Source organism: Camellia sinensis, chromosome 11 (assembly GCF_055761805.1).
Source record: "Camellia sinensis isolate YWXY chromosome 11, ASM5576180v1, whole genome shotgun sequence".
NCBI classification, from domain to species: domain Eukaryota; kingdom Viridiplantae; phylum Streptophyta; class Magnoliopsida; order Ericales; family Theaceae; genus Camellia; species Camellia sinensis.
In genome coordinates, this window is record NC_138971.1 from 8,851,642 (window position 1) to 8,875,996 (window position 24,355).

Genomic DNA, 24,355 nt, shown 5'->3' on the forward strand with positions numbered 1-24,355 from the left:
AAAACCTTCAGGCAATGTGAATGTTCACATCGTAGATCATTAACACCACCGACATCTGACTCTCCTAAAATTTCAAGGAAATGTGAATGTTGACAGCATAGAACAACAACACGAATACGATCTGAATGTCCTAAATTTTTCAGCCAAATTTTCAGACAATGTGAATGTTCACAGCCTAGACAAAAAGCATCAAAAATATCTGATTGAACTAAAACTTTCAGGCAATGTGAAAGTTCACCTCGTAGAACATTAACACCACCAACATCTGACTCTCCTAAAATTTCCAGCAAATGTGAATGTTGACAGCATAGAACAAGAACACCAATAATATCTGAATGTCCTAAATTTTCAGGCAAATTTTCCAGACAATGTGAAAGTTCACAGACTAGCCCAAAAGCACCAATAATATCTGATTGAATTGAAACTTTCAGGCAATGTGAATGTTCACATCGTAGAACATTAACACCACCGACATCTGACTCTCCTAAAATTTCAAGGAAATGTGAATGTTGACAGCATAGAACAACAACACCAAAAATATCTGACTGTCCAAAAATTTTCAGGCAATGCGAATGTTCACAGCCTATAACAACATAAACCAATAATATCTGATTGTCCTACAATGTCCAGGCAATGTGAATGTTCACATCTTCCACCAACAAGAACAACAACAGAATTGGCCAAAGTGTGTCAATGCCTGTGAATTTTCACAGCATACAACAACAACACCATTAATAACTGATTACGCAAACATTTTAATTCAATGTGAATGTTCATATCTGTTACCAACAGCAACAAAAAAAGAACTGGCCAAAAAAATTTTGAAACCATGTGAATGGTAACAGCATTGAACAACAACGGGGTAACATCTGGAATAATTTGATCATCAAACCATTTCCAATCAATGTGAATGTTCACATTTTTCAATAACAACAACTACAACTAGAACATTTTCGATTGTTGACAGTTGTGAACACAATGTAATGGCAAGCGTAATGTTTTTGAGTGTAAAAATGAAAAAATTTAGGGATTACGATTGAGGGGTTCAGAATAAATGAATGCTTACGTTTTTTGCCCATTTCGACGACAAAGATGTTGAGACGAAGGGACGATTCGACGAAGAAACGTATACAGTTTTCTAGGCGTACGAACGGCGAAGAAGATGATGAGACGATGTGACGATCGAACGAAGACAGGCTTCTCGGCGTAGGGATGGGGAGAAGATGATGAGACGATGCGACGATGCAACGATGGAAGGAATACAGTTTTCGGGGCGTCGAGGCGATGTGGAATATGGTTTGGATTTCTGGACTGTAGAGATACTGTGCGTGATTTCTTGCGCAAGAATAGAGAGGGGAAGAGAAACGGTTATTAGATTCAAAGAGAGAGAGAGAGGGGCGCGTGTTTTTTTAGGGCTTTTTTGGTCTTTTTGTATAAAATGGACCTAATGGAATATTATAAAACAGTATGGGTTTCCTGAAACAACACTCTTACATAATGGAGCCTATCCTGCTGATAAAATAAATTTATAAACAATTTCCACATGCCACCAGCTATGGAGGGACCACTTGCAGGAAGGAATGTCAATCATATGAAAAACTTCAATATCACCCTCTGTTAGAATGCATGTTCGAGGGTAGCTTCTCTGTTGCAAATATAGGTTAGCCCCTACATCCAACCCAACCCAACCCAACCCTTTCGGTACTTGATTGACAGGCACCGATAAAGGTAAGAGTGACTTTAGGTGTCATTGCGTGGTTACAATGTTAAAAAGTCAACAAAAAAAAATTTAGAAACAAAGAGTACAAAAGACTAAGTTGTCACTCCGATAATGCTCATTCATCATTTTCTAACCAAATATTAATTTCTAATTTCAACCCTTTTCAACTACTATATTCCAAAAGTCAAAAATGTATCAGTTGGCTCTTGAGGCCATGCATGACAGTTCTGAAACATAAAATACGAATCAGTAATCAAGAAACAGAGCTTTTTTAAACATAGCATATGGCAGTTCTAATCTCCAATCCTTCTGTTTACGGCTTAACGGTCTTCCTTTTGCTGACGGGTCTCTGTTTTCCTTCACACCTGCCAGCCTCCATACGCAGCTCCCTGCTTCAGTTTTAATCGAGTCCAAGTAAAATACTCCATTTTTTTCCGGACATTTAGATTCTAGATCTTCTACATAGCTTACTCTCATAGGCATGTCTTTGAATCGATTCATGTCATCTGGAACTTTCAGTAACCGCTCTGCACTGGGAGATGACACCTTCAAAATAAATAAATAAATAAATATTTTTTCTTTAAATATCTAAGTGCTTCATGGAAGATTTCTTTATATCACTTGTATAATAATAGGAATGTGCATGTATCCCAGCAATTAGGACCACAAATGAGTCAAGCAGAGCATTGGAGTGTTTGAGCTTGGTTTGTTAAAAATTAGTAGAACTTGGGCTAAAGTCGAGCTTAAAAAATCAAGCTCAATCTCATAAACACTTACCGAGTACTCCAAGCCAAAGAAAGAAGCTAATTAGAAATCATGCATGAATCCTAACTATGTTAAGAATGCCTAATGCAACACATGCAAAAATGCAACTACAATAGGCTCGACTATTCTAAGATGGCATATGAGATGCAACAACCGATACATGTATTCAACTTGGAATTGAAATACAATGCAGTTAGCATGATGCGCCGAGCCCGGTGCATGCAATACAGATGAATGAATGCAGACATGCGAACATATAGATGCTAATTGAAACATGCCCTAAACTAACCATCATAAGCTAGTAAATAAAAGAGAGAAAGACGTGGGGTTGGAAGACATACATTACACACACGCACACTTATTTACAACATTGCCCTCCCTTAGAGGGTCCGAATAAATAATACAGACCGAATAAATAATTAACTACTCTAGCTAATTAAATATTACAAAACCCTAATTAATTAACAAATTAACTAAGAAACGAAATAAACTAATATGTAGATCTATGGACTGCCTCAGCTCTGTTCCGAATGATGACAGATGCATGCATGCTCGAGCCGCCTCGTCGGGAAATTCCTCGTTATGCCCCGATTCGCCTTTGTTTGCAATTGATCCCGGAATGCTGTACAAAGCTCTAGAAGGTTGTTGACTAGTTTTTACTGTCGGTTTTCGGTTTGCTGCAACAGAGAGCAAGAAAGGGGCATGGCAAAGTATTTTCACATATGTATGCACGCACTCTCTCTGTCATTGCACAAGCTCTAGGGAGTGTAGACCTTGGCACGTCAAGTATTTGAGAAACTCGAGCTTGGACTCAATTACATAAGCAAGCCAAACTTGAACTCAAAGGAAAAATCAAACTTAAATTAAATTGCATATTAAGAGAAAAGGGGGGAAAATTATGAGTAAAATATAAAAAGAATGTTCATATTAACAATAAATTCCATCAATCAAATATGTAAATTTACACAATCATCAAACATACAGAGAGAAATAAAATATATTTAATAAATTATTAAAAATAAATATTAATTCGTATTCCTTGTATTCACGAGCCTAAAAATCGAGTTTGAACTCATTCATTTAGTAAACGCGCCAAGCTCAAATCAGCTGAGCTCTTCATGAGCAGATCAGTTCGTTTGCAATACTACCCTCCAATATTGAAGAAGCAATGAGAACCTTAAAACAAGTTTTACCTCAAGAGCCAAATCATCAGGTATTTGTCCCAATGCCCCAACTTCGTCTAATCTTTTTTTGTATTGCTGGCTGTAACTCTCAATTTCCTCCACACCGGGACAACCATATCTGATGAAAGATGGTGGTGCTTCAAACAAAATGAAACGAAAGCCAAAAGAGAAATAATATTGCAACTGTGATGCTTCAGGATGACTACAATATTTCATGAAATGAAAATTAACTAATAAAATCATGGAATTTTAGCGTCGAATTATTAGTAATAATAGGTTCTTCCAATTGACATCACCAAGCAACAAGGTTCAATCTAATTTAATGGGTGGAGTACTTACAAAATGCCATGGTTGCATGAATGCTTAATGTTGTTACTCCACATTCTTGAGGAAATTCATGACAATAATGATTAAGATATACGTTTTGATGAATTTTTATATGCGTAACATTTGAAATAGGATTTGTCAGATAACAGTCCCACAATCTTATGCTGCATAGAGCAGATCATACAAAAATATGATTGACTACCCATGGTTTCTATTCTTCTCGAATAGGAGAAAAAGTTGATTGGGGCTCTTATGAGTAGGGATGGCAATGGTGGGCAATGGGACAGATATTCATTCTCCGTCCCCATTCCCCTATTATAATTTTTCCCCATCCACCATGGGATTACCCTTCCCATCCCATAACAGATTTGGATTTTCCCCAACCCGAATTTTTTAATATTTTTTTTATTTTTAAAAAAACAATTTATTTTTTTTTAAAAAAAAAAAAAATTATTTAAAAAATAAACTTATTTAAAAAAATTTAGAATTGGTGGTAGAAGTGGTGTCAAGACGTATGGAGAAATGGGTGAGCACCCATCCCAATGGAGTTTTAAATCATGCCACTAAACTCGTCTATTTTGGGTCAAGTCTCCATGGGTAACCACTAGGTAGGGTCTCCATAGCCATTCCTACTGGTGAGAGGCTAGGAAACTACACCAAAATTGGGTAGGGGAAATTTTGAGAGGAAAGTGGAAATTTTCCTTTATTTTTATTTACAAAATGAATAATCTCCGGGAATTCAATATCTAGTATGTAAAACTGTAATGCAACAAAGATGCAAGTATCCATGGGAGCATAGAAAGCTTACTCATTTGAAAGTTTGTCTAGTCTCACATAAATGTATCCCCGAGGCGTAGTCTTAAAAGCATAGAGTTTCATATCATCACCAAACTGCAGCAGGATTTCATGGGCTATTGATAGAGCACGTTCACCCCAAGGGCAATTTTGCAGGACAACTCCACCACCATCCCCTCCATCGCCAATCTAAACTTTTTCAAATGACTAATATCAACTAAAATGGAACTGGAGATGGCTAAGGTTAAATTGAGCAGCCAAAGTAACTATCCCAAAACAGCATACCTCAGGCTCAGCATCGTCTTCTTCTTCCCACAAATCAATGGGTTCTACCTCATCATCCAGTTCATCTGAAAATCTCAACAAACTCAAGTAAAGCAAACATCCAACTAATATCAAACTATTTACAACAACAAACCAATAAATTAACATCAATACTGTAAAATGTCAAATAAGAAAGAACTTCATCATATAAGACCTAGTTGTTAATTTCCAGCTCCATATCTAAGAGAAAAAATTAAATATACAAGGTCCTACTCTACAGTTCATTATAACTTAAAGAATGACATAATTGCAGCTGCTGCTACAACAGATACTAAGTGGCCAGTTTACATTATCTAAACATCAAGAAGGGAAAGAAAGACAAGTTTCAACAATTTAAAATCGTAGAGATGAAGCGAGTTCACTGATGTCGTCTGGATCATAGTTTACAATGTCATGAATCAGACTCCTAACCACTTCTTATTTGATGTGTTCATTAACGGGAAAGCAACGATTCTGGGTTGAATTTGTCGAAAGCCACTAGTCCAGTGCCTTTCCTAAAAATGTGGATGTAAGCAAGTCATCACTAACAAAATCATAATTGAAAGCACTACAATCATTCAAAAAAATAGCTAAACCAATGCCTGAAGATGAGTAATTCACGTTTGTTTCTAACTCTGATATTACCAATGAAGGTAATAAGTCAGTTAACAAATCAAAACTATTTCTAGTTGCCAATATAGCACTTCCTTATTTTTTTTTTTGGAAGACACTGATTAAGTCAATTGAGGATGGAAACAGATGTCTAATATTTCAGTATTTCACTGTGATGCCCTTTAGATGATTTCAAGGTGATCTTAGGGATAGAGAAAGAAAGACAACTTCGTCTCCTTACTCTGCTCAAAACCCCTAAAAACATAAATCAAGGGCAAGCATAACATACAATCTTGAGAAAATGGATCTCCATAAGCATTCCTTTCTTTTTTCACAACCATTTATGAATTTCAAAATATGTTTTATTGTTCATTGAAAAGTTACAAGCCAATCAATTGGTACCAGCTCATTGCTCCAATTTTTGTGATGACATTGCCTAGGTAAAAATGTCTACAAGCTGTTCATTATTATTGACGAACTCCAACTGAATTTCTTCTTTACCAACCAAATGCCTGATAAAGTGATGACGTAATTCAATGTGCTTTGTTCGAGCATGAAAAACTAGATTTTTTTGTCATGGCAATGACAGGTATGTTGCAATAAATTGTTGTGGGATCCATTTGCTTTTGATGTAGATTTGCAAGAATTCTTCTAAGCCATACAGCTTCACAAACAGCATCAGTGGCTATAATCTATTCTGCTTCAGCTGATGAGAGAGACACTGTCTTTCACTTTTTGGAAGACCAGCAGATTACTTTTGAACCCATGCAAAACACATATCCAGATTTTTTTTTCCATCGTCATTGGAACCTGCCCAATCACCATCCAGCAAAACTGTTGTTTTCTTCACATACTTTATCACAAATTTTTCTGTGCCTTGCAACGACTGTAGTAGTCGCTTGACTGCGGGAAAAATGGATTTGACTGGGTTCAGTCATGAATCTGGAAATTATGCTGACTAGATAGACAATATCTGGCCTAGTGTTGGTGAGATACATAAGTGAGCCAACCAGGCTGCGATACAGTGTTGGGTTGACTTTTAGCACTCCATGGTTGTTGAAATTGGCTTGCATGTTGACATCTTGAATCCGTTCAGCAAGTCTTTTGTGTAATTGTCTTAAGAAATAACAATTTCTCCTTTTGCCTGTCGCAATTGAATGCCAAGAAAATATTTCATAAGGTCAAGATCTGTCATTTCATATTCTTTCATTATAGCCTTTTCGAAATCATCTAGCATCACAGAATTAGTGCCTGTGAAAATTAAATCATCAACATAAAGGCAGACGATACGAAAATCTTTGGTACCTTCCTTTTTCACATACAGTTATGGCTCACTAAGACTTCTTGAAAACCACTATGAAGGAAGTATTTGTCTATCTTATTGTTCCTAGCATGTGAGGCCTATTTTAGGCCATAGAGTGCTTTTCTTACCAAATAGACCATATCTTCTTTTCCTTCCACCACATAGCCTTGTGGTTGCTCCACATCTACTTCTTCTAGATCTTCATTTAAAAATGCTGACTTTACATCCAACTGGTGGACCGGCAATTCCAGCTACCAGGCCTAGGACTGTTCTGATTGTCTCCATTCGAACAACTGGTGCAAAGGTCTCATTGAAATCTACTCTAGGTTGTTGTCAGTAGCCTTTTGCAACAAGATGAGCTTTGTACTTTTGAACTAAGTTGTTTTCATTTAGTTTGGTTTTGTAGGTCCATATTAACCCGACCACATCTTTTTGTTTAGGATGATCCACAAGCTCCCAAGTGTGATTTTTGAAAATTGTGAACATCTTTTCATCCATTGCTTTTTGCCAAATTTGATTTTGAGCTACTTCTTCAAAATTTTGTGGCTCACAAGAAAAAAATGCAAAATTGCATGAATCATAAATTTCTCTTAATGGCCATACCTTTCTAATAGGCGATTCTGAATTAGTGTTTGAGTCACTTTCTTCAAAAGGTCTTTGTTGTGGAACTAGTGAATTTGAATAGGAAGAACTTAGCTCGCCTTGGTCTGGATGTATGAATTTTTCTATCTCGTGGGAATTTTCCCAATCCCATCCTTTCATTTCATCAAAATGCACATCCCTTGAAGTCACCAATTTGTTGGTTTTTGGATCAAAAAGCCGATAACCTTTTGATTCCTCGCAATAACCAATGAAGATGAATTTGTCTCTCCTTTGGTCAAAATTTTCCCTATGTTGAGAAGGAACGTAGGAATATAAAATGCATCCAAAACTTTTGAAAAAATTTACCATCGTCTTGTGGTTGTGCCAAGTTTTATAGAGAGTTTTGTTGACAAGAGCTTTTGTTAGAGACCAGTTTAGGATGAAAACAGTATTGTTGACTGCTTCTGCACAAAGTCGATAATGGTAGAAAAACAAAGTGGCCATTGTTTGAAGGTGCTTAGTGTTAGCATATTATATTATTATCTGAGCTTCATTATATTATTATCTAATCTTCATTTGGTTTGTAATTATTCTATGCCCTCAGGGCTCGACTTGTAATTGTCTCATCTTGTAAATCCTAATCTTCATTTATAAATAGGGAATGATATTCTATCAAACCCTAAGCTGGTTACTCAAGCTTCATGGTATCAAAGCAGAACTGCTGGAAATTTGTGTTAATACATATAATATGATAGTGGTGTTGGTGGTAGATAGTGGCATGTATAGAATATGATAGTGGTGTTGGTGGTAGATAGTGGCATGTATAGAATATGATAGTGGTAGATAGTGGTAATATATAATATGTAAGTGGCATATAATGGGTTATAATGATGTTTGTAATATCTCCTATATAAGGAGTGTCATTTGGTCTTGTAAAATAAGAAGTTTTGAATATAACAGAAATATATTTCTTCTTCCTCATATTTTCTAAGTTAGGAGTTCTTCTTCCTCATATTTTCTAAGTTGGTATCAGAGCAACAAAAAACGCAGCAGCCCTAAAACCGTCATAGCCATGTCGGAAGTCACGTCCGAAACCACTTCAACCCCTGCCGCTGCCATTCCGGTGAAAACGTCCAACTCTCACTCTGTCCAAATCACCACCATCCGCCTAAATGGTGATAATTTTCTCCGCTGGTCACAATCTGTCCGGATGTATATCCGTGGGCAAGGAAAGATCGGTTACATCACTGGTGACAAGAAGGCTCCTGCTGTTAATGATCCGCTGTTCGACAGTTGGGACGCTGAAAACTCCATGGTTATGACATGGTTGGTCAATTCTATGGAGGAGGATATAAGCTCTAATTACATGTGCTATCCTACTGCACAAGAATTGTGGGATAATGTTAGTCAGATGTATTCTGACCTAGGAAATCAATCTCAAGTTTTCGAATTAACTTTGAAGTTGGGAGAGATTCGTCAAGGAGATGATTCCGTCACCAAATATTTCAATTCGTTGAAAAGGTTGTGGCAGGATCTTGACATCTTCAACACATACGAATGGAAATCGGTTGACGACTGCAACCACCACAAGAAAACTGTGGAAGACAGCCGTATTTACAAGTTTCTTGCCGGCCTCAACATTGAGTTCGATGAAGTGCGAGGAAGAATTATTGGCAGACCTCCTCTCCCATCCATTGGCGAAGTATTTGCCGAAGTCAGAAGGGAAGAGAGCCGAAGGAGCGTCATGCTTAAGAAAAAAGGTACTGGTGAATCAATTGAAATTTCTGCTTTAATTAGCGATGCTGCGGCCAACAAGGCTGCAAATTACCAGCGCAGGTTTGATGATAAGCCACGGGTCTGGTGTGATTTTTGCAACAAGCCTCGCCATACACGCGAAACGTGTTGGAAGATCCATGGCAAACCTGTCAACTGGAAAAGCAGCAAACAAGGAGAGAAGAATCGTGGCTTTCCTACTGCTAATGAAGCCGATTCAGGTCCCTTCAACAAAGAGCAGATTGATCAACTCTTAAAGCTGATAAAATCCAACTCCTCATCCGGTACTCCTAGTGTTTTGTTGGCACAAACAGGTAGAAATCCTAAAGCCTTCTCTTGCCTAAACTTCTCTCCGTGGATCATAGATTCCGGTGCCTCCGATCACATGACTAGTTTTTCCCATTTATTTAATACCTATTTCCCTTGTTCTGGTCATGACAAAATCAGAATAGCCGATGGTAGTTTTTCACCTATTGCAGGAAAAGGATTTATTAAACTAACTGAGAAAATTAATCTCAATGCTGTTCTTCACGTCCCCAACTTAGCCTGTAACCTTTTGTCTGTCAGTAAACTATCTAAGGATTCTAATTGTCGTGTTACATTTTTTGAATCCCATTGTGAATTTCAGGACCAGAACTCGGGGATGATGATTGGGCGTGCTAGGATGCTTGAAGGTCTTTACTACTTTGATGAAGTACCTGTTAGTAATAAAAAAGCTCAGAGCTTTAATAGTACTAGTTCAATCTCTGTTCGAGAAAAAATAATGCTATGGCACTATAGGCTAGGACATCCTAGTTTTCTTTATCTGAAACATTTATTTCCAGAATTATTTCAAGGGATTGATTGTTCTTCTTTTCATTGTGAAAGTTGCATTTTTGCAAAATTTCATCGCTCTACTTATTTGCCAAAACCTTACCAGACTTCCAAACCTTTTTATTTGATTCATAGTGATGTTTGGGGCCCTTCTAAAATCACTACTCTTTCTGGTAAAAGATGGTTTGTTACATTTATTGATGACCATACCCGCTTATGTTGGATTTATTTGATGAATAAAAAATCTGACGTGAAAAATTTATTCACAAATTTTTACAATATGATTGAAAACCAATTTCAAACCAAAATTGATATTTTACATTCTGATAATGGAACAGAATATTTCAATGAGCAGTTGGGTGAGTTTTTGGAAAAAAAGGGAATTTTTCATCAATCTACATGTCGGGATACCCCTCAACAAAATGGCATTGCAGAACGAAAAAATAAACATCTACTTGAAGTTGCACGTGCTATAATGTTTTACATGCATGTTCCTAAATATTTATGGGGTGAAGCAATTTTAACAGCCTCTTATTTGATAAACAGGATGCCTACAAAGGTGTTAACATACAAAACACCTTTCGATTGTCTCAAAGCTTTTTTTCCTGACACAAGGTTGTTTTCTGATTTACCCGCCAAAGTTTTTGGATGTACTGCCTATGTTCATGTTCCTAGTCAATTTCGTTCAAAACTTGACCCCCGTGCTATAAAATGTGTTTTTTTGGGTTATTCCTCAAACAAAAAGGGGTATAAGTGTTTCGATCCTCAAACCAAGAAATTTCATGTGAGTATGGATGTGTCATTTGTGGAAACAAAATCCTATTTCCCCAACACTTCTCTTCAGGGGGAGACAAGTGGAGTAGAAGACCGTTTTTGAGATATTTCTATCCCGCTCCCCAATGTCATTTATCCTACACAAAAACCACATCTGTCTGATAATGATCACTTAGGAGAACCAAGTTCTATGGTGCCTAGTCAAGAAGATTCTTGTTTAGGGGGAGAAGTACTACAAAATGATCTAAATCCTGAGCTTCAGGTTTATACTAGGAAGCGATTTCATCTGAAGAATAATGACCTGAATGTCCATCCTAATGACCCGAATGTCCACCCGAGTTCTGGCATCGAAATTTTAGGTAATCCTATTCCTTCTATTTCCGACCTTGATGTTCCTATAGCAATTAGGAAAGGTGTCCGAAATTGCATTAAACATCCTATTGCAAATTACCTCTCCTATCAAAGACTGTCTAAAAACCATAGAGCTTTCACATCTAGGATTTCACACTTGTTTGTTCCAAGAAATATACAGGAAGCATTGGATGATCCGAATTGGAAATTAGCAGTCATGGAGGAGATGAATGCTTTAAGGAGAAGTGGTACTTGGGAGATAGTTGATCTACCCAAAGACAAGAAAACAGTTGGGTGTAAATGGGTGTTTACGATAAAATGTAACGCAGATGGAAGCGTTGAGAGATACAAGGCGAGACTGGTGGCTAAAGGCTTCACTCAAACTTATGGGATCGACTATCAGGAGACGTTTGCTCCTGTTGCTAAAATAAATTCCATCAGAGTACTGTTATCTCTTGCAGTAAATTCAGATTGGCCTCTACATCAACTTGACATTAAGAATGCATTTCTCAATGGTGATCTTGAAGAGGAGGTGTTCATGAGCCTACCGCCGGGATTTGAGCTGAGACTTGGAAGCGACAGAGTATGCAGATTGAACAAGTCATTATACGGACTCAAACAATCACCAAGAGCGTGGTTTGAACGCTTTGGGAAGGCAGTTATCAGTTGTGGCTTCTCGCAGAGTCAAGCAGATCACACAATATTTTATAAACATTCAAAAAACAGTAAAATTGCAATTTTGATTGTTTATGTTGATGACATCATTTTAACTGGTAATGATGAAGCAGAGTTAGCAGCCCTCAAAGAGAAACTCGCAAAAGAATTTCACATTAAGGATCTGGGAGCTCTCAAGTATTTCCTCGGAATGGAATTTGCAAGATCCAAGGAAGGTATATTCGTTAATCAGAGAAAATATGTTCTTGATCTCCTTGGAGAAACAGGTATGCTTGGTTGTAAGATGGTGGAGACTCCGATCGAGCCTAACTTGAAGTTACAAGCTGCTAAGGCTGAAGAAGTCAAAGAGAGGGAACAATATCAGCGACTTGTCGGGAAATTGATTTACTTGTCTCATACGCGGCCTGATATTGCCTTTGCAGTCAGCATGGTAAGTCAGTTCATGCACTCACCAGGGGCAGAGCACTTTGAGGCCGTTTATAAGATCTTAAGATATTTGAAAGGAACTCCAGGGAGAGGCTTACTGTTCAAGAAACATGGACATCTTCAAGTTGAAGTATACACAGATGCAGACTGGGCAGGAAGTGTTACAGACAGGAGATCAACATCCGGATACTGCTCCTTTGTAGGTGGGAACCTAGTTACATGGCGGAGTAAAAAACAGAATGTGGTAGCTAGAAGTAGTGCAGAAGCAGAGTTCAGAGCTGTTGCCCATGGAATCTGTGAAGTAATGTGGATTAAAAGAATTCTTGAAGAATTAAAACTCTCTCACCCGACACCTATGAAGGTCTATTGTGACAACAAAGCATCTATAGCTCATAATCCAGTTCTACATGATCGCACAAAACATATAGAAGTGGATAAACATTTCATCAAGGAGAAAATCAATGCTGGCATAATCTGTATGATCTACCTTCCAACAGGTGAACAATTAGCTGATGTACTAACGAAGGGACTACACAAGAAGCAATTTGATAAGCTGACTAGCAAGCTGGCTATGGAAGATATCTTCAAACCAGCTTGAGGGGGAGTGCTGGAAATTTGTGTTAATACATATAATATGATAGTGGTGTTGGTGGTAGATAGTGGCATGTATAGAATATGATAGTGGTGTTGGTGGTAGATAGTGGCATGTATAGAATATGATAGTGGTGTTAGTGGTAGATAGTGGCATGTATAGAATATGATAGTGGTGTTGGTGGTAGATAGTGGCATGTATATAATATGATAGTGGTAGATAGTGGTAATATATAATATGTAAGTGGCATATAATGGGTTATAATGATGTTTGTAATATCTCCTATATAAGGAGTGTCATTTGGTCTTGTAAAATAAGAAGTTTTGAATATAACAGAAATATATTTCTTCTTCCTCATATTTTCTAAGTTAGGAGTTCTTCTTCCTCATATTTTCTAAGTAGAACCTCTAGGGTTTCGGCTCACCCTTGTTGGTCGACCTTTGCACCAACGACTCTAGGGTTCGAAACTTACCTAAGTTGATCATCTGCTGCGATCTTCAGCTCGCCGTCGTCACTCAATCGCCTTCCTCTCATCGATCTCTGCTTCGTCTTCCTCACTCAGTCGCCGTCATCACTCAGTCGCCTTCCTCCGTCGATCGCCACTCAGCCATCTCTCAATCGATCGTCACTCAGCCGCCTTCCTCTGTCGCGATCGTCACGTAGCCGCCTCCCTCCGTCGATCTCCTCAGCTCGTCGACCTCCTCAGTCTCAGCCCGTCAACCTCCTCAGTCGATCTCCTCCGCCAATCGATCTTCGAGCCTTCGTCGATCTCTCTCTGGTATACTCTCATCACTGTTTGGTATACTTATGTCGTGTATATAGACCGTACCAATACATATATAAATGAATAACTAAAAAAAAACAAATGGTTTCTTAATTTTGTTATGCTTTTATTGTGGTCATTGTGCATGTTCTTTCATCACCACCTTCCGGATTTGTGATTGCCACTAGTTTTGTTACGGGTTCGGTAGTATAGTATGCATGGCAGATTCCACCAGTGTGTCCCCTCCTTCTCAAACACCGAGGAGTGAGAGTCTCATTATACCTACTACCATAACTGAGAACCCCAACCCTAGTCTGAAAAGCACCACCTCTCTATTTAACGGTCAGAACTACCTAGCATGGTCTCAAAGTTTGACTATATTTCTGAAGAGCCGAGGGAAGATGAGGTATGTTGATGGCAGGATACAGGCACCTAGTACCACTGACTCGGGTTATGACCGATGGGAAATTACCAACTCTTTGATTATGGGTTGGCTTATTCATTCGATGGTTCCTGAAATTGGTGAGGGCTACTTGTCTATGAAGACTGCCCAGGATGTTTGGGATGCTGTGGCTGCCACCTATTCCCGCAAAGGGAATTTCTCACAGGCATTGAGTTGTGCCGCTCTATTGAGAGCTCACTTCAGGGGGAGCAGACTATTCTTCAGTATTTCACTTTCCTCACCAACGGCTGGAAACGCCTTGACCACCTGGAAGACTATAAGCCCATTTGCCCTGCTGATTCTGTCGGGTACAAGAAGTTCATCGCACGGGAACAGGTCTTTAAATTTCTGGCAGGCCTAAATGTGGAGTATGATCCAGTTAGGGGTCGAATTCTGGGTATGGACACTCTTCCTTTACTTCAGGAGGCATTTGCCTATATATAGAATGAAGAGAGTCGCCAGTCTACTATGATGTCCCCTCTCTCTACTGACCGCTCAGCATTACTGTCTACTCCTCGAGATGGCCTCAGCCTGACTCCCATCCCTCCATCTGCTGCTAAGGAGTCTGTATTCTGTGATTATTGCAAGAAGCCGCGGCATACTTGTGAGACGTGTTGGAAGCTTCATGGGACTCCATCCGGGGGTCGAGGTGATCGGTCTGGTTCTCGAGGAGGTCGGTCAGGCCAGTCTAGAGGACGTGGTTCCTATTCCCAGGCTCATCAGTCTAGTGCAGTTGATACATTTGATTCTAATTCTGCTTCTGTAGGCCAAGCTTCTGATACTGAGCTGGAGGATGCTTTGCGCCAATTGTTGGACCGCCGGTCTTCTACTACTTTCAGTACAGCTTCCTCGTCCTTTGCCCGCTCAGGTAACTTAGCCTCTTCTCCTTGTGTTTTCCTGTGTCATAAGTCTTTGCCTTGGATTATTGATTCTAGTGCCTCCGATCATATGTCTGGCTCCTCTAATCTTTTCTCTGTCTATAAGCCCTCTTCAGGTTAGGACAAAGTTAGGATTGCAGATGGTACTATTTCTTCCATTTCTAGAAAAGGTTTAGTCCAAGTCACTCCTACCATACATCTATCTTCTGTTCTCCATGTTCCCAATTTTTCTGTTAATCTGTTATCCTTGAGTTGTCTTACCCAGGATTTGAATTGTAGTGTGGCGTTTTTCCCTGATCATTGTCTTTTTCAGGACCTTGTCACGAGGACGATTGGCAATGGTAGTGTAGAAAATGGTCTCTACTTCCTGGATCAACCGAACAAACTTGCTTATTCTTTCATCATGTCTTCTACTACCCCCGCTGATTTATGGTTGTGGCATCGGCGTCTTGGGCATCCTTCTTTTTATTTGCTTAAGCATTTATTTCCATCTGGTTTCGCAAATCATCATGTGCCTGACTTTCTTTGTGAGTCTTGTCAACTTGAAAAACAACACAGCTTCTTTTGCTCCCAGTTTGAATAAAAGTTTAGTTCTTTTTTATTAATACATTCTGATGTTTGGGGTCCCTCTCGTATCATGTCTGTGAAAGGTCATCGATGGTTTGTTACATTTATTGATGATTTTTCTCGTGCTACTTGGGTGTATCTCATGAAAGACAAGAGTGAGGTTTTCTCTATGTTTCGCAATTTTCATAAGATGATTTGTACTCAGTTTGGGGCCATTGTCAAACTATTTCGTTCTGATAATGGCGGAGAATACATAGATTCTGGGTTAGGACAATATTTCTCTTCTCATGGCATTATCCATCAGACCTCTTGCACCAATACCCCTCAACAAAATAGGGTGGCAAAACGTAAGAATCAGCATCTTCTTGACATGGCTCGGTGCCTGTGTTTTTCTATGAGTGTGCCTCGGCCCTATTGGGGGCGACGTTGTTCTCACCGCTACCCATCTTATTAATCGTCTCCCTACCCAGGTCTTGCAAAAACAAGCTCCTCTTCACGTCCTCCTAGGTTCTCAGTCCTTGTTTTCTATTCCTCCCAAAATTTTTGGTTGTGTCTGTTTTGTTCATAATCACTCTCCTTCTCGTGGTAAGTTGGACCCTCGCTCCCTCAAGTGTGTTTTCCTTGGTCACTCTTCTACTCAAAAGAGGTATAAATGTTACCACCCTTCTTCTCGTAAGTGGTTTGTGTCCATGGATGTTACTTTCTTTGAGTCCCAGTCCTATTTCTTGTCCTCTCCGGTGTCACCGTCCTCATTTCCGGGGGAGCCTTGGTGTGAAGTGAGTCCTGTGCTTCTTATGGTGGACCCAATTATTCTTGCACCACCCTCTTCTACTGTGCTTGTGCTTCCTATGGTGGAACCAGTTGTTCTTGCACCACCTTCTTCTACTGGGACTATAGAACCCAATGTCACCAAGGATAAGGACGGGCATGTTTATGTCCGGGAAATAGACAGACAACAAGTTAACTGCATACAAGGGACCACTTCTGCTCCACTGCCATCTCCTGCTTCTGATGAGAGTCTAGGTAACTTTGAATCTCTTGAATCCATTGATCTTGATGTTCCTATTGCCAAAAGGAAAGGTGTGAGATCTTATACTCAACATCCTATCTCACAGTTTGTGTCCTACTCTCATTTGTTATCCTCATATAGAGCGTTTGTGTCCAATATTTCCTCTGTTAGCATTCCTAACCATTTTCAGGATGCTCTTGCTACCTCTGAGTGAAAACTAGCCATGATTGAGGAAACGAAAGTACTTAGGAAGAATGGCACTTGGGAATTGACTGAGTTACCTACGAGCTGTGTTACATGGACTCGCCACTTTGGGGCGAAGTACTCGTGTCGACACGACACGACACGACACGGGTGCGGGTGTGGGATCTGTGTCGGATTCATCTATTCTCTATCGGACACGGCTCACAGCAACAGAAATGAAAGAGGTAAGAGTAAGAGATAAGAGATAACCTGGTCGAATGATCCAGTCGAAGCTTCATCCGGTCGATCTAGTCGAAGATCGAAGCTCCGTCAGTCAATCGAACAGCCGACCACCACAAACGACTTCGAAAGGCCTCTCTCTCTCTCTCGCCTTCTCTCTATCCCTCGCGATCGCGATCTATGGCTTCCCTTTTCTCTCCCTCTCTCTGTCGTTCCTCTCTTGATTCCTTCGTATCTATCTATACATAATAATAATAATAGTTTATATATAATAATAGTAATAGTAAAGGAACTGAATAATAAATAATAATAACTATTATAATAATAACTATTATTATTATATATTATATAATAATTATTATATAACATATAATATATTTATAAGATAATATATACTTATATATATTAATTAAAAAAATAAATATATGTATGTAAAATAAAATAAAAAAATTAATTGGAACATATTATTTAAAAAATATAATAAATAAATAAAATAATTAATGTATATTAAAATAAAAATATTTATAAAAAAATTAAAAATTTTGACGTGTCCCCTGTTGTATCAGTATTCCCATTTTTTAGATATTGTCGTGTCCCGTGTTTGCGTGATAATAAATATATATTTTTTTAAGAGCTATTTAACGTATCCCCGTACCCGTATTCAAATTTGGATACATATCCACGTATCCTTAATTTTTAATTTTGAAGTGTCCGACCCTTAGATACGCACCGGCACCCGACACCCATACCCGCGTCCGTGTAACTTAGCCTACGAGCAAACGACCTATGGGATGTAAATGAGTATATACTGTGAAACACAAAGCAGATGGGTCTATTGAGCGTTACAAGGCAAGACTTGTGGCAAAAGGGTTCCCTCAAACATATGGCATTGATTATCAAGAGACCTTCGCACCCGTGGCTAAGATGAATTCAGTCAGAGTACTTCTCTCTCTAGCAGCTAATCTAGATTGGCCACTTTATCAGTTTGATGTCAAGAATGCCTTTCTCCATGGTGACCTCGAAGAAGAGGTATATATGGACATTCCTCCTGGTTTTGAGAATCATCAGACAGAAGGCAAAGTATGTAAGCTTCGGAAGTCATTATATGGTCTCACACAGTCTCCAAGGGCTTGATTTGAGAGATTCACTCAGGCTATGTTTAAATATAGCTTCAAATAGAGTCAGGCAGATCACACCTTATTTGTGAAACATTCCTCACGTGGTAGGACTACAAGACTTATTGCTTATGTAGATGACATAGTTCTTACAGGCAATGATAGTGGAAAAATACCTCTGTTGAAGAAATATTTAGCTAATGAGTTTGAAATCAAAGACTTGGGAAGCTTGAAGTATTTTTTGGAAATTGAAGTTGTTTGCTTTAAGGATGGGATATTTATCTCACAGAGAAAATATGTGCTTGACCTATTGAAGAAAACTGGGATGCTTGGCTGCAAGGCATGTGCCACTCCACTAGAACCCAATCAGAAATTGGGGGATGATGAAGGAGAAGCTGTTGACAGGGGGAGCTATCAGCGATTGGTGAGTAAGCTCATTTACCTATCTCACTCCCGTCCTGATATTGCTGTTGCTGTCAGTGTGGTTAGTCAGTTTATGCATGCTCCTCATCAGATTCACTTTGAGGCTGTCATGAGAATCTTGAGGTACTTGAAGTCTGCTCCTGGCAAGGGTCTTTATTTTTCAAAGTATGATCATCTTCGTGTGGAAGCCTATACAGATGTTAACTGGGCTGGATCAATAACTGATAGGAGATCGACTTTAGGGTATTGCACCTTTGTTGGAGGCAACCTAGTTACTTGGAGGAGTAAGAAACAGAATGTGGTTGCCAGGTCAAGTGCAGAAGCTGAGTTTAGAGCTATAGCACAAGGTGTGTGTGAATTTTTATGGATCAAGTTATTGTTGAGTGATCTAGGTATTGATCAGACGAACTCCATGCGGTTATACTGTGATAATAAGTCCACCATCAACATCGCTCACAATCCAGTTCAACATGACAGGACAAAACATGTTGAGATTGATCGTCACTTCATTAAGGAGAAACTCACTAGTGGTACCATTTGTACTCCTTTTGTCCAGTCGGGTGAACAACTTGCTGACATTCTCACCAAGGGGGTTGGGAATAAACCGTTTCATGACATATTAGACAAACTGGGCATGAGAGATATCTTCGCACCAGCTTGAGGGGGAGCGTTAGCATATTATATTATTATCTGAGCTTCATTTGGTTTGTAATTATTCTATGCCCTCAGGGCTCGACTTGTAATTGTCTCATCTTGTAAACCCTAATCTTCATTTATAAATAGGGGATGATATTCTATCAAACCCTAAGCTGGTTACTCAAGCTTCACTTAAAACAGATCGTGGTGGAGAATTCTTGTCTAAAGAATTCACAAGTTACCACAAAAATGAAAGAATCAGGCACCATTCGCCACACTCGGCAAAATGGAGTGGCAGGAAGAAATAACAACACCATTGTCGAGATAGCAAGGAGTATGCTCAAGGCAAAAGGTCTTCCCAACAATTTTTTTGGAAATAGTCAACACTATTGTTTTCATCCTGAACCAATCTCCAACAAAACTCCCTTGAAGCTTGGCACAACCGCAAGTTGATGATAAATTTTTTCAAAGTTTTTGGATGCATTGCATATTCCCTCATTCCTTCTTAATATAGGGAGAAATTTGACCAAAGAAGAGAAAAATTAATCTTCATCGGCTATTGCGACGAATTAAAAGGTTATCGACTTTTTGATCCAAAAACCAACAAATTGGTGACTTCAAGGGACGTGCACATTGATGAAATGAAAGCATGATGACTTGCATACTTTTAAAAATAAAATTAATTTGTAATACAAATTGCCAAGTTGACATCTCAAGTTCATTTATGTGTGAGATTTTGAAAGATCTTTGTTAGCAACTTGTAGATACTTGACTTATTTTTATTGGTTGAAAGGGGTGGCAACAATGCCTATATAAAAGCATATTCTTTCACTTGTAAAACACACAAACAACAGAGTAATAGCAATACAAAGCAAAGCACTCTCTCTCTCTCTAAATTTCTCTCTCTAGAATATTTGGTCCCACTAAAATTCATATTTACACTTTGCACCCAACATATTTTTGGTATTAGACAAGTGAAACTTTTGCTCACCAAGCAATCTTAGGAAAAGGTAATCGGTGCATTTTTCTAAATATGCATCATTCACATGTTTTGTCATTTTGTTCAATCTTTGGAAGCCCAATTACCATGCCCTTTTGTATCAATTGTTCCAATCCTTTGTAGTTTAAATGACCATATCTAAAATGCCATAGTATGGAATTATTGATTTTGTCAACTTTCAACGCAAAATTTTCACCTAGTGGCATTGTAAGTGGAAACAATTTGTTTGGTGCCATTTTGACAGTTGCCACTAGTGAATCTTGTTTGTCTTTTATTTTGCGCTCATCTCCAATAAAATTTACTAGGTATCATTTTTTAATCAATTGACCAATAACACTCAGTCAATTTTGAGCCAAATCAAGGACATATAAAACATCATCAATGAGTTTTGTTTTACCTCCCTTGGTTTGTACCATACTAGTTTATTTGCCTTTGAGACTGGTTTTTGCTTTCCGTCTCCCAATTTGACTTGGAGGAGATTTGGTTGTCCATTTGGACAACGCACTTCTGGTTCCCTATCATGTTGTTGCAACATCCACTGTCCAAGTACCATGTATTGAGTGCATCATGTTGTGTGCTCATGCAAGAGAAGAGCACTTGAGCTAGGTCATTTGAAAATTTTGCTTCACTTTTTTTCTTCTTTTTTCTGATACTAGTAGTCTTGTGAATGGTTTTGCACTTGGTGCGTCTAAAATTACAGCCCTTAGATTGATGATTAGATTTACTACACACATGACAGCTAGAGCCAAATTTTGTGTTACCAGCTCGATTTGTTTCTTGGTGGAAATTTCTTCTCCCTCTTCCTCGGTTATGGTTATCAAAATTCTTATATCCCGTTCATTGTTGTGGTTGAGCTATTCCACGACTTTTGTTTTTTGGAAGTCTTATTTCTGTGATATTGGGCTTTGATTAGAAAGCTTGTTCAATATTTGCTCCTGCACTTGGTCCGGTGAATCTAGCTATTCTTTTTTCATGGGCTTCAAGAGAACCCATAAGCTCATGAAAAGCGAATTGAGACAAGTCTTTTGATTCCTTAATTGCAGGAACAACATGTTCAAATTTTTGTAGCAAACTTCTTAATATTTTTTCAACAATTTTTCTCTCTTGGATAGTATCTCCATAACTTCTGATTTGTTTTACAATTTATGCAACTCATTTGGAAAAAGATTGGACGGCCTCATTTTTTTTCATGGCTAGATTATCAAAATCACACCACAAAGACTGAAATTTAATGGAGATAACTTCTTCAGAACCTTGGAATTTCTGTTTTAAAATTTTCCAAACATTTCTAGAATATTTTGCACCAATTATTCTAGGAAAAATAGATTTGCTTACCCCCTATTGTATGTTGAGTGACGCATTTGCATCTTTTTTTCTTATTCTCTTTGTACTCCTCTTGTTTGCCTTGTGTCCATGATGCTAATGTTTCCTGATCTCCTGGAGGCTGGAACAAGGAAACCTTCACCCACTATCACCCATTGATCGTGAGAAATAAAGAGGGCCTTTATTTGAATACTCCAATAACCATAATTTTTCCCATCAAATAGGGGTATTTGATATGAAGTATAGTTAAGGTACATAGACAAGGTTTAGAGTAAATAGTATGAACCATAAAAAAAGGGTTTGGTTCTGATACCAAAAATATGTTGGGTGCATAGTGTAAATATAAATTTTCATTAGACCAAAATTCTAGAGAGAGAAATTAAAAAAACCTAGAGATAAATTTAGAGAAAGCGTCGAGAGATAAGGAGAGAGAAAGCAAGAGCTCTGCTTTGTATTCTTATTGCTCTGTTTGTTGTTGTTGTGTTTTACAAGTGAAATAACATGCCTTTATATGGGCATTGTTGTCAACCCTTTCAACCAATAGAAATAAGCCAAGTATTTACAAGTTGCTAACAACGATCTTCCAAAATCTCACACATACATGAAATTGAGATAACAACTTGGCAACTTGTGATTGCAACTTGACAGTTTATATTACAAATTAATTTTATTTTTAACAGTACACAAGCCATCACTAACAAAATCAATATTGAAAGAACTACTATCATCCAAGAAAATAGCTAAATCAATGCCTGAAGATGAGTAATTCACTTTTCTCTCTAACTCTGATATTACCCATGGTTATCAAAATTGTGATCCAGAACGTAGGATAGTACAATCCTATGGTCCTAAATTGTCAAAACCATCCAAATCATTGCATGATTGATATTATAGTAGGATCACAAGTACGATCATATGGGATCGTAGGATTGTTGGATTATCATTTTTCACCTTATTTTTAACATGTAACATCCTGATTTGTATTTTTACCTTATTTTTATTAGAAATTAGAATCTTACGATCCTCAATCCTATCCACGAGACCCTCTCACCGAACCTATGTAAGATCCCAATTTTAACAATCTTGATATTACCAATGAAAGTAATAAGCCAGTTAACAAATCAAAACTATTTCTAGTTGCCAATATTTCACTATGGTGCCCTTTAGATGATTTCAAGGTGATCTTAGAACCTTTAGACGATTTCAAGGTGATCTTAGAAATAGAGAAAGAAGGACGAATTCGCCTCCTTACTCTACTCCAAGCCCCTGAAAACGTAAATTAAGGGCAAACATAACATACAGACTTGAGAAAATGTATCTCCGTAAGCATTCGTTTCTTTTCACAACCATTTATGGATTTCAAGATATGTTTTCATTGTTCATTAAAATGTAACAAGCCAATCAGTTGGTACTACTAGCTCAATTGGCCAGAATCCTTACTAGTATACACATCTATCTTTCACAAAAGTATGGGAGGCAACAATTTTTCTCGTGAAGATGAGCATTTAAAGCTTGGGGGAGTTGGTTTGGTAAGTTTATATGGGTGTAACTAAAATAATACTAAAGTTGGAAGTAAAAGATTGAGCCAATCTTACGCACCAGATATTAACCCATACAACTTCCCAATGGGTTTTTTTGCCATCAACATGCACATGAAAAGAGAACTTGTTTGGATTGAGTGATTTGGTGAGAAATGAAGAAAAAGATAACTCTTTTCTCATGTTTGGTTTACAAGTTAGGTAAGAAATTATGAGAAATAGTTAATAGGTTTCATTTCTCACCAAAAGGTGAAAATTGGTGGAATATGAATTTATTGGTTCTGTACTTTTTATAATACCAAGATTGTCTATTAAAATTTACTAAATAAAAAAAAAAGTATAAAAAAATCACCCATGTACTTATATTAATAATTACATACTTTGTTTTCCTACACGTCCAAAGATGATAGTGAAACATTTCTTTTGTATTCTCACCTAGATGAATTTTCTTTTCTCAAAATAGATGACACCAGAATCATTTATTTTCTTTTCTCCCACCATCCAAACAGACCGCTAGAGTACAGGCTCCCTTCGGACAGCATTTGCTTCCCAAAGTGGGGAGAGAGGGAAAAAAAACAACAATTTTGTGTCAAAAGCAATATCGAAAAAAATGCTTTCCCAAAAACTGGGTTACTAGGACTTTAATCAAACACTTGGACGACATACCGTAGGGAGAGAAAACCAGAAAATATTAATCAATCAAAACAAACTCAATCCACGGTTCTTGAACAGTGTATATATGTATATATACACAGAAATGCATAAAATTAAACACGCAAGAATAATTAATCGGCGACAATAACAGGAAAGAAATGAACTTACGGTCAAGTAGGGTTTCCTGATTTTGATCATCAATATCTTGAGGCGGCGTAGTAGTAGTGGTGGTGGGTTTTGAAGGAATAGAAAAACCCACATGGAAAGCGTGATGGTTACAGTAACAACTAGAAGAAGAAGAAGAAAAGGGAGAGTGAGGGTTTAGGTTTGTTGGTGGGTTGAGAGAGAGGAGCTCGTGATTGAGGACAAAGGTGATTGAGGAGCTCTGTAACTTCTTTTGTAGACTGGTTGTAACAAACTCTTAATCCTCATGCTCATCCTCTCTCTCTCTCTCTCTCCCTCCCTCCCTCTCGAACCTCTAATAGGGTAACAAACAGCAATTCTTACTCCATCTATATTTGAACCATTTATTTTTGGCTGATCAATTTATGTGAACATTTGTCTTTTATTTGAAAATTTATATATGAAC

The 24,355-nt window shown here is 38.1% G+C and overlaps 1 protein-coding gene across 6 annotated transcripts; it reads right to left on the bottom strand.

Moving 5' to 3' along the window:
• Nucleotides 1-1,807: 1,807 nt before the first annotated feature.
• On the bottom strand, nt 1,808-24,254 carry LOC145801843 (uncharacterized). 6 transcript variants are annotated; one of them, XM_082893547.1, is made up of 5 exons: nt 23,935-24,254; nt 5,077-5,141; nt 4,805-4,980; nt 3,679-3,787; nt 1,808-2,266 (listed from the first exon to the last, which is right to left on the bottom strand). In XM_082893547.1, exons 3-5 carry the CDS (start codon nt 4,873-4,875, stop codon nt 1,967-1,969), a joined length of 480 nt encoding a protein of 159 aa, XP_082749673.1. In that variant the 5' UTR covers nt 4,876-4,980; nt 5,077-5,141; nt 23,935-24,254; the 3' UTR covers nt 1,808-1,966. The 6 variants fall into 6 exon arrangements, with proteins under 6 accessions (XP_082749673.1, XP_082749674.1, XP_082749678.1 ...); XM_082893548.1 differs by having other exon boundaries at nt 23,548-24,254; XM_082893552.1 differs by having other exon boundaries at nt 3,679-3,806; nt 23,548-24,254.
• Nucleotides 24,255-24,355: the final 101 nt, after the last annotated feature.